This window comes from Pectinophora gossypiella, chromosome 5 (assembly GCF_024362695.1).
Source record: "Pectinophora gossypiella chromosome 5, ilPecGoss1.1, whole genome shotgun sequence".
Classification (NCBI taxonomy): Eukaryota; Metazoa; Arthropoda; class Insecta; order Lepidoptera; family Gelechiidae; genus Pectinophora; species Pectinophora gossypiella.
In genome coordinates, this window is record NC_065408.1 from 12,175,778 (window position 1) to 12,186,635 (window position 10,858).

General features: G+C 43.7%; 1 protein-coding gene across 1 annotated transcript in view; it reads left to right on the forward strand.

Annotated features, from left to right (window-relative positions):
* LOC126367009 (rho GTPase-activating protein 100F) overlaps positions 1 to 9,770 on the forward strand; it is a 43,661-nt gene extending 33,891 nt beyond the window's left edge. Inside the window, exons 5-22 of the mRNA XM_050010359.1 lie at positions 1,343 to 1,619; positions 1,859 to 1,988; positions 2,254 to 2,418; positions 2,578 to 2,718; positions 2,820 to 2,950; positions 3,024 to 3,492; positions 3,575 to 3,660; positions 3,740 to 3,891; positions 4,134 to 4,380; positions 4,653 to 4,924; positions 5,188 to 5,373; positions 5,685 to 5,907; positions 6,479 to 6,679; positions 6,971 to 7,252; positions 7,796 to 7,876; positions 8,260 to 8,372; positions 9,028 to 9,340; positions 9,413 to 9,770. Of these exons, the coding sequence (XP_049866316.1) occupies positions 1,343 to 1,619; positions 1,859 to 1,988; positions 2,254 to 2,418; positions 2,578 to 2,718; positions 2,820 to 2,950; positions 3,024 to 3,492; positions 3,575 to 3,660; positions 3,740 to 3,891; positions 4,134 to 4,380; positions 4,653 to 4,924; positions 5,188 to 5,373; positions 5,685 to 5,907; positions 6,479 to 6,679; positions 6,971 to 7,252; positions 7,796 to 7,876; positions 8,260 to 8,372; positions 9,028 to 9,340; positions 9,413 to 9,579 (3,636 nt within the window). The 3' untranslated portion in view covers positions 9,580 to 9,770. The remainder of the gene's footprint in view (positions 1 to 1,342; positions 1,620 to 1,858; positions 1,989 to 2,253; positions 2,419 to 2,577; positions 2,719 to 2,819; positions 2,951 to 3,023; positions 3,493 to 3,574; positions 3,661 to 3,739; positions 3,892 to 4,133; positions 4,381 to 4,652; positions 4,925 to 5,187; positions 5,374 to 5,684; positions 5,908 to 6,478; positions 6,680 to 6,970; positions 7,253 to 7,795; positions 7,877 to 8,259; positions 8,373 to 9,027; positions 9,341 to 9,412) is intronic.
* Positions 9,771 to 10,858: the final 1,088 nt, after the last annotated feature.

Consider the following 10,858-nt stretch of genomic DNA (forward strand, 5'->3'; position numbering starts at 1 on the left):
TAAAAGAGGTGCGACACCAACCGGTGATTAAACCTGTTTGCACTAAAGGAGTCAAAGACAATCCCGGTTCATGTAGGACTATTGCTATTAGCAGAATACAGGTTACTGGGCTATTTGGTTGGGTATTAGTGGAGTGGGATACTGGGGATATAGGGAACTATAGTGGCTGCTCGCCCAGTTAACAAACAAAGATTTTATTATTATTTCTAGCCTACATCATCCCACTGCAAAGGTCTCCTTATCTTTCTTCCTCTCCTCCCGATATTTGGCTTCACACATATGTATATAGCCACCTACGCTATACGCTAGCTATACGCTTGTATTTAAAAGGAATTTTAAATATAGCCATAATGTGCCAAAAACCAATCTAATAAATAGTGTAAATTTTTCGTAGAAGTGTTTGAGAAAGTGTCGACGTTGTAGCGAGATTACCCAGAAGGTGCCTGCTCAGTCTTGTCTTAAAGGAACTCGAGGAACTTTTTAGTGTCACTGAAATGTCTATTAGTAATTGGTTAGCGAAAAAAAGCGAAACACTAGAAGCATTTACATTTACACCTAAACTAAATTAATTTATGTCGCGTGCCATTGATGGCATGCCATTGGTTTGCCTTCACTGCACTGGGCCATGTTGCGGCGAGATAGATGCGGTCGGATCTAATATTGTGCATTGGGGTTGCCATAGCATAGCTATAGATGTATTGGTTATAGATGGCACTCGAAACACGGACTGGAATTGCATTTCGATTTCCGATAAGCAATAGGCATAGAGCGATGGGGTCGCGTCTACATACATTCCGTTGTCAGGTATCTAAATGGTTTTGTATTTGTATATTTAGGTCTATGTCATTTGTGCTGTAGGTATAGGTAATAATATTATATTTTCATTTGATATTTTTTACTCTTAAGTCTTGTAAAATGTACAATTGTTTTGCCGTCTTAAACTTAATATCATCATGTTCTTTAACTGAAGATTTCAACATTATTTTAAAATCTTTTCTGGCATTTTCTCTATTCCAATTTCCAAATCCTTTTCGAGAAGCCCGTTTGCAATTTGCACAATCTTCTTCTTCTTCTATCGTGTGGGTTGTGAGGTGGAGTACCAATCTCATCAACCCTGGTGTTAGGGTTAGTATTGAGCCGCCAAAGGCTCCTGACATGACTCATGTAACGACTACTTATTTACATCAGTAAGTACTAACCGGGACCAACGGCTTAACGTGCCTTCCGAAGCACGGATTATCTTACTTTCGGACAATCTGATGATCAGCCAGTAATGTATTTGCACAATAAAATGAAAAGCAATATTTAGAGCATTTTTAAAAACAATTATTTTTGTTATCAGGACTCCCGGCACATAGTTCAACTAGTGGAAATCGTAAAACGTCCGGGACAGACCCTTGGTTTGTACATCAGGGAGGGGGATGGTGGAACAAGGACCGATGGAGTGTTTATATCGCGGATAGCATTGGAGTCCGCTGTGTATAACAGCGGCTGTTTGAAGGTTGGAGATGAAATCCTCGCCGTGAACTTAGTGGATGTCAGACGAATGTCGCTGGACGATGTCGTCATCATCATGTCGATACCAAGAAGGTTGCTGCTTTGTACGAGGCAAAGGAAAGGTAAGAGGGTTATCACAAAATCCAGTTTAATTTTATATTTAAGGTATTTCACCATTTGCTGATACTGATCCAAAATTTATTTGACATATAGTAAGTTAAGTAGTACTACTATCAGATACTCATTCGGAAAACTATAAGAGACCGTACATCATAGGTGGTAAAATAGGCCTTCAAGCTGAAAGCAGACCAAAATGGAAAATAAATAATTATTATTTACTAATAATTAATTACTGCAACAGGCAAGTCAGGTCCCGGATCACCATCTCTCCCGAGGTCGGAGCATAAACCACCGCCTGTGGTCGTCCTGAAGAGAGACTGCCGAGATGACGACGAGAGGGACCGTGACCGAGTCGACGCATTATATTCCCAGTGAGTACGAAACATCGCAACAAATAACCTTATCAAAATTATCCGTAGTAAATTGGCCTTGCGATCAATGGTTCAGTAATAAAACCTTGTCATAATCAGTATTTCGATATCTTCATCATCCAAAAGCCGTGATCATGATGATTTGCATACCATCAAATTGTGAGCAATATTTAATTTGAGCTTAAAGGCAGTTGTCGAAAGGTTCACGACAATAAGCCGGTCTATCGACTCATGCGCTTAGCTTCAAGCTTGTTACTCCCAACAGACACGGTACTCTGGGCCGCTCCGGAGGTCCAGGAGGTGGCATCCGACCAGGCGGCGATGGCAGAGAAGAACGGAGTCGAATGCAACTTGGTCAGCTCTCCCCTGATTCGACAGCGCTTGACTTATATTACAACTCGAGACCTCCTTCAGATCATTCTACTTGGAGGTCAGTGATAATATTACTACAACAAAGGCTTTTAGCAAGGATCCAATAAAAGTGTGAATATTGTATTGGTCCTGCACCGATTATATGCTCTCTCTACGCACTTTCGAAATGAAACAATTTTGAAGGGTTGAGTTTCAGATAGTATGACTTTGCTTACAGTTACCGACCGCCGCCTCCAGTTATTACTGAACAACCAAAATCATCGACAACACACTTTGTGCCGTATGAGCGATCCTATCCTAGTGCTATGGAAAGCTTAGCAGAGAAGGTGCATTCTTATTATCCGTCGGAAACTGGAAGGTGAGTGTAGTTCTGTCATGGTTACTTTATTGCAACTATGCGATGGTGACATGATTATTCTGTGGTTTTAGCGATGGTTACCATTGGTTGCCACATTTCAGCACACGCTTCGGTGGGAGAGTTCCTCGGTCGGGTTCGGAGCAACAACTGCCGCGGGCTGAAACACATTCGGACTTCGGACGACATTCGCTTTTGCGGTCGAGTTTGAAGGCCTCGGCAGCCACTGGTGGTAGTTATAAGTTATGAATACAATATTTTGATTCTTCCTGAAATATAGTAATACTAACATCTCGGTTATGTTTCAGCTTCGAGCCTCTCCAGATACAATCAACGATATGGTGGAGTTGGAGGAGTTGGGTCTGGTTTGGGAGGCACAGGCCTGCCTGGATCGGGCCTGACTGGCACGGGTTTAGGTGGTCATGGATTACCGTCAGGACTATCTACAACAGGTTTAAGTGGCCTAACGGGTTCCAGCTTAGTTGGATCAGGTCTAACAACCTCCGGATTGGGAACAGGGTTATCAGGTACTGGATTGGGTTCCACTCTTGGGGCCGGTTATGGAACTGCTGGATTGGGACTACCATCATACAGTAGTAAATTCGGCACATCGAGAAGGAATCGAAGTTTGGACTATTCATCTGATACTGAAGCTACTGCACCAACAAGAACGCCGTACTATTCTGGACTCAGTGGATATAGAAGTAGCACATTAGGAAGAGACATCGGATCGAAGTTTAATTCTTTACCGAGAGACGTGAGAGGAACTGGTCAAAGGTGAGATTTCACTTTAACATTTTCTGAAAATAAAATGGATTTAAAATTTATCAGCTTGTTACACGAAACATTTTCTTTGTAGGCTTGGGCTAAGCAGACGCGCAGGAAGCGTATTACAAGATGAGCCGGAACCACTGTCTTCGCGTTTAGATCTTCGTTCTTCCAGAGGTGATAATCTTGGCATTACCTTTTAACAAGTACCCTCGAACGGTCCCTTATTAATAGTCACGTTTTCCTGTGCAAACAGGTCGTCTACCATCGTCTCCGTCAGTGTTCACGTCAGATGAGTACCGAGCGTGGTTGTCACGAGCTCCGTCAACCAGTGCGTTATACGAGACATTGCGTCCTCGTCTTCCCACTCACTACTCAGCGGAAAACATACACGACGCACTAAAAAACGTAAGTGGTTTTATAAATACTTAGTTGTATTTATGATTTGGTGACAAAATGTTGTTGGACTTGATGGGTAGATTACTCCCAGTACAATGAAGATACAATCAAGCCTGCCCCTCGCAGAAATATTGAGATAAAGCTGGTCATACGCTTCACAGAAATAACTCTACGTAGTCTGTTGTCTCGTCAAATTCATCGAATACTATTTATTTATTTTCTCAATATATCAAAATTGTTTTACTCCACAGATGGAAAGCGGCAGTCGTTTTGGTTCCACTCTGGGATTAGCCGGACGTGCTGGTCGAGTGGAACGTCCACGACACTTACCTGCGAGATCATTGTCCTCGCAACAGCTGGGGCCTACTGGGGGTTCGCCGTCAGCTCGTCGAGTGAGACAACTCCTCGAACTGGGCTCGAGGTTCAACTGTCCTAACCCGAGTCCTGTGCCTACACCGAGCTCGCGACATCAGCGCCATCTTGATATAAATCCTAGCGGTGAGATTCGATGTTCATTTATCATCATCATCATCATTACTAATTTAAGAGGTCTTGTCGGTCTTGCATTCTCTATATTACTTTTTTAGGGAAAAGTAGGGCCTCCCTCTTGCCTTTCGCCTCGCAGTACTCGAGTGCGATGGTGCCCAGAGAAGTCTATTTCAAAGTGGTACTAGGACTCCTGTCTTCTACCTCTGAATAGTACAGTTAGGTAAAGAAAACGGATTCGGAACTTCCTAATTCATTAAATAAAAGTATTTTTTCTGTTTCAGAGTTCCTAAAATACAAAGTGGAGAAGCCACCAGCGGGTCTTTCTTCTTCGATGACAGGTCTGTCCCGATTAGCCGGTCCGGGTGTATCGGGCATGCTGTGGGTGCACCTGCTGGCGGGACGTGGGCTCCGTCCCCCGGGGCCAGGGGGTGCAGGGGGTGCGTCCCCCGGGTCTCCCCCTTCTGGACCCCTGGCACCCCCACATCCGCCTACAGCACCGCGAGACCTTTATTGCGTGCTCGAGTGCGACCGCGTGCACAAAGCTAGAACTGTGGTAAGTGTCTATCTACCAATTACAAGTTGCCCAGTTCGTTTCTAAAAATGGTTTCTTCGAGCACTAAAATGCATCTGCTAATGTTTTCAATTTAACCCAAAACTATTATTTGTAAAAAAAAACATAAGTACAGTGTTTTTTATATTTTTCTAATCAACGATTAATTTCACGTTCTATCCTATTTTTTAATTTCATTCTACTCCTCATTTGTCTGACAATTATCCGAAAAACACACGAAATAAAATGTTGTCTATCTCCTTCAGGTCCGTACCGGCGAGCTTCAATTCGACTGGGACGAATCATTCGAGCTGGAGTTAGTTGAGAACCGGCAGTTGGACGTATTAGTTTACTCTTGGGATCCGCAACATCGTCACAAACTGTGCTACCGCGGCGCCGTAGCCCTATCCGATTTGCTCACTCGAGGGGCTTCACATCAGCTTGCTGTCAAGGTAAGTGGGAAGAATATTATTATCTGAACTTCGAATGAGATTAAGTAGGAAATTGGACCCTAGGATGGGAAAACGCTAGGCAACACATCCGAAGACTTTAATTTTGGAAATGAAAAATATGAATGGTTCACCACTTGCTGATTAGTGATTGATATGGACCTATCCACAAATTATCTGGAAAACAGTACTGTTTAATACAATACTTATTTAGTAGGTGGTTAAACAGGGTTTTCTAATCTTCTTAAACGTAACAATAATCTTTTATCTCCCGTAAACGGAAATCCAGTACCACATCGTATTTTTGCTTCCAGATGGAACCCCGCGGAACACTGTATGTACGCATGCGTCACACAGAACCTCAGGATCTGTTCAGAAGGCGACCCGCCCCACCCCGGTTATCCCCACCACCGCTATTTGGAGCCGAACTAGACGCAGTTGTAGCTAGAGAGGTGCGACCACCACACGCGCCGCCCGTGCCGCTTATAGTGAGACGATGTGTTGAGGAGATTGAAAGACGAGGACTTGACATTATTGGTAAGGATTTCTTACGAGCTACTAGACACTTATTTTTTTATAAAATTCGTATTATAATGATTTGAATAATAAACGATAATATAAAAGACTCTCGTTTGATAGTAGATAAATTATTAAATGATGAAATTAAACATAGAACAGATTTACCCTGAATTCCCGAATAACTGTATCCTCCTAAAGTTAATGATTAGGGAGACTTTATAATGTCTTCTTAAAGACAATGAAATATTCTTGTGAAATAAAAACTACGTTGCGTTTCTCTGAAATAAATAATTTTTATTAATACACTTGTTTTATAAGTAATTACATTATTCGATACTAAATAACTAAATTCACCTGAAATAAAGAAACAACATTCGAAGAAAATAATTTCACATTTTTACATAACCTCTTCTTCAGAAAATAAAATTATATTTTTGACATTTTATAAGACAAAGATGTTTTAAAGAACATACAAGTCTTCCCGTTGAACCTTTATATGCTGAATCCGAACATATTAATTTCAATAACAATAATGCTCTAATCTAAGGTATTAAATTAGAAACAGACAAAAATACTATCCTTTTTCCAGGTCTTTACCGACTGTGCGGATCAGCTAGTAAAAAGCGGATATTACGAGAAGCCTTCGAGAGAAACGCCCGAGGAGTGGAGTTGGCTCCGGACTCCGTGCCAGACATCAATGTCATCACGGGACTGTTGAAGGATTACCTTCGGGAGCTTCCACAGCCACTGTTCAGCCGCTGTCTGTATCAGATGACACTGGATGCTCTGGGTAAGAGAACATGACACTGTAGAAGAATCTTCTTGTTTCTTGGAATAATGTTTTTCGGAGAAAAGTGATGTAACAAGTAGAGGAACCTATCGTTGAATTTAGTAAGATGAAAGCCAGTCAATTTATTATTTAACTATTTTTCGTGACTCTTAAAGGGATATATGTAAAAGGTATTATAGAGGTTATTATAGAGGAAACAATTGTTTAAAGTAGTTCTAATAACTTTTTTGTTATTTGGTTTTGTCACCGAACCTGAAAGAAATCACACAAATAACATCTGTTTTTTCCCAGGAGTTTGTCTCCCAGATGACCGTGAAGGCAACGCTCGGCTCATGGCTTCAATAGTGGAATGCCTGCCTCGAGCAGCGCGCGCTACTTTGGTCTTTCTGCTCGACCATTTGGCGCTAGTAGTCGCAGCCCAGGACCGAAATAAGATGTCTCCACAACATTTAGCAGTGGCTCTAGCCCCACCTCTGATGCTGCAATCACAACCACCAACTGAACTTGACTACCAAAGACCGATTCACGTCCTCCAATGCCTGTTGCAGATCTGGCCGGCCCCTAAACGTTCAGGTAATGTCACCTCCCACGTCATTGCATTGCACGACTCTTGCTACAATGCAACTACTGCACAAATACACGAATACGTCCTGCACGAAATCTGTTGAATCTGTTCTTAGCTTCTGGGATTGGCTTGACATGTCGATTTGATGTTGAACAACTGGAAATTGAGATAAATTATTAGGTATTATTTTTATATTGTGGACACATTATTAAAAGTCAGGGATAGGCACTTGTTTATAAGTAAAGTCTAAAAACCTAAATCTTTCCCTTAGGAGGTTATTGATAATGGACTATCAAATTGATAAATAAACTCGTAATTTACGTCGAATTCAATTTCTGCGCACTCAAACTGTTTAAGCAGATCTGACAATCCAACAACATTGGATCTGAAAATGTTCATCTTAAAACAAAAGCCAATCATAGGTACATGTCATGTCAACTATAGCTACGAGATAAACAGACCTAGCGCATGCATCGCTTGTAGTACACTAGACAAGACCACTCTCTGTCAACTAATATGCGGTACCTTAACGCATGTATGTTTGTAGACAGTTCGGCGCGGCGAGCCAGTACTCGGGCCGCGTGGAAACAGAGCCAGTGCGTCGCAAGCGGCCTCACTCACCCTCCCCCAAGGTACCACTCTGTCCCATTCTCTCTCTTTCAAAACTTTTTGACTCTTTATCTTCAGCTTTTCACTTTTCTCTTCTTAAAGTAACGGCCAAGAACGGCTCAACTGGGTACCTATAGACTTTAGAGCTGATAAGTAGACTTATTCATATAGATAGATGATATGAGGGTTTGTTATCTGTGCATTTATTCAATTCGGCAATCCTAGTGATAAATTATATTGTCGACCATCAAAAGTGTCCATGACGGTACTGATCAGAAAATATTGTCCGATACCTCACAATGGAGAAAGCTATGATACGTTTCGTTTCGAGTAGTTGTGTCTTCCAACACTGTCCGTGTTTCTAACTACTCGTTCTCCATGCTAACGCTGTTGTACCGCCCGACAGGCCGAGTTCCGCCCTCAGTCAGTCCATATCGGCCTCAAGTGGGAGCATCAGCAGCATCTCCGCCGCCAGCTCTCTCGGCTCGGCCCGTGCCCGACCGCTCGCCGCCCGCACATGTACGTATGCACACACATCATTTCACTCCATGCTCATACTTAAAATGTCACCAGCTTCACTTGGGATACAACATAATTTCTCTGAACTTAAAGCACCCTCATCTCATTTTGTTATGCAAGTATCAAACGGGCAAAATTTAAAAATGGACACATTTTTTATCAGCTTTTTCTGCTATCGTGTGGGTTGTCATTGTCAGATAGATTACCAAACTCAACTCAACCAACCAACCTAAACCCCCGTGTCAGGGTTATTATTGAGTCGCCAAAGGCCTATGACATGGTTCATGTAACGACGAACACGTCTGAATTAGATTTGTTGAAATTGTTAGGAAGTAATTTCTGACAATGAGGTGATTAGCGTGTAATATCCTAACTCAAAGTGACTTTTGTGACAAGTCCCTACCGGGATTCGAACCCGGGACCTCCGCATCGTGAGTCCAATGCTCAACCACTGGATCACGGAGGCCGTTTATCAGCTTATTTCTACTCACATATTCACAGATTGTGAGGCTAACAATAGCTACAAATAAAAAAAAACAAACTTACCTACTAAAATGTTTACTAACTCAAAATCGCTAAAAGTACTTGTTGACCTTACGTAACCGTCGCTGATAGGGCTGGCTCTATTGATTATAGACGTGTTCGCTTTCCGCAGGTTCTCTCATCAGTCAGGGGCGTCCAATATCGTCCGCAGTCGCCGGTACGCGTGGCGGTGCCCGCGCCGGCGCGCTCACGGCAGGTGACAGTCTCGTCGCCCGGCTCGGGCAGCACTAGCTCCGGCAGCCATAGCCCGGCGGACACCATCAAGCACGGCGGCTCCGTGTCCTCCATCCTGCGCCAGCCGGAGCGCGCTGCCTCCCCGCGCAGCTCCCCGCGAGCCTCGCCGCGCGCCTCCCCGCGCGACTCGCCGCGCTCCACGCCACGTGACGGCGGCTCGCGCGAGCTGACCCCCCGCGGCCACGACTCCCGTGACCCCCGTGATCCCCGCGACGCACGCGATACCCCACCGCGCGACCCCGGCTCGCGCGACTCGCCGCGCACCGCCATCCCCGGCACGTCGGCGGGGTTGGCCGTCACGCTCAACTCGGGCGCGCTGTCCCCGCGGTACAACAGCGCCACCAACCCGTTCCTGCAGCAATACGACGCGGAGGTCGAGGCGGAGGCGTGGCGCAGCGCGGACATATTCTCGCCCCCCGCGCACACATAGTGCTCGTAGCGAATTGAGATTTTCTAGTCAATTTTTTTATCGAATCGAAAGAGTGCTACGATTCCGCTGTATATTATGTTGTTTAATGACGAACGTGGTGCGCGTTCGTGTAATGTTTGTTATATATAGAGCGAGTTACGATGTATATTATTGTGAGAATGTATACTTACTGACGCGCGAGGCGGACGCCTCGCCGGCCGCCGCGTCCGGCCCTGTAGGCCTCTAGTGTTTATCGTATTGTATTGTACATTGTATATAATATACGTATATGTAGGTACGCTCCAGTTTTGTACCGGTCGGGTGGGGCGCCGCGGCCGGCCCAGGGCGCTACACACATCATCCCACATATCAGACGCTTGCGTGCGCGCTGCACACCATATCGGACGATCATCCATCTGCCTCTCATTGAAACATTACTCGAAACATTCATAAAACAGTCCGGAGCAATGTCAAAGGGGATGAAGGTGCATCGCTGAGTCCGAGTGTCGAGAGTGCACACAAGCGAGTAGCTCGAGTAGGGAGAGTGTATCATAGATCAGACGTGCGGACTGTCTTGAGACTGAGACCATATCAGAGTAGCTCGTAGATACCACTCGCAGGACATCCGTCGTAGAACGAGCGATTACGTCACATGAGCAATCATCTATCAAACGCTGCATATGAATGTTAAATTATTCCAGTAATCATTGTTCATTAACCTACTAAATTATATAACGATAATTATAAATAAAGTATAATAAATAGAGTTAGTAAAGCATTTTTACGAGTCGCTGATTCTATGAAGGAATGGAGTCATATTATATCCGTTGAGATCGGTCGCAATCTCAAGATCAGAGGTGCTATGTTCGAATTTCAAACGTTTTAACTACGGTGGTTACCAATAGAATAACTATTCGACTTCGTAATGATTGGTCAGTTTTGAAATTTGAAAATAGAATCTCAGTTCTTATTACTAGCGTCTGCTAGACATATAAGAGTGGCGAAATCGACCAATGACAGCACTGATCCAACCGTCACTGCCATGATTGGTCCATTTTTTATAGAATGCATAATTTATATACACTTGTTTATATGTCTGTCGGAGGCTACTTGGTTACTATTCACTTTTGAGCAACACTTCAAGACGAAGTTGTGTTATTCTACTACTGTTTATAAAATAGCAATGCACAAATGACTCGACTGAAATGGGACACAAAATGTTTTTGATACTTTTACTTTTTACCTGTTCCTCTTTTGTATGGATACTAGGAGTTATTTTGAAATGCCTCGCTTGTACTGT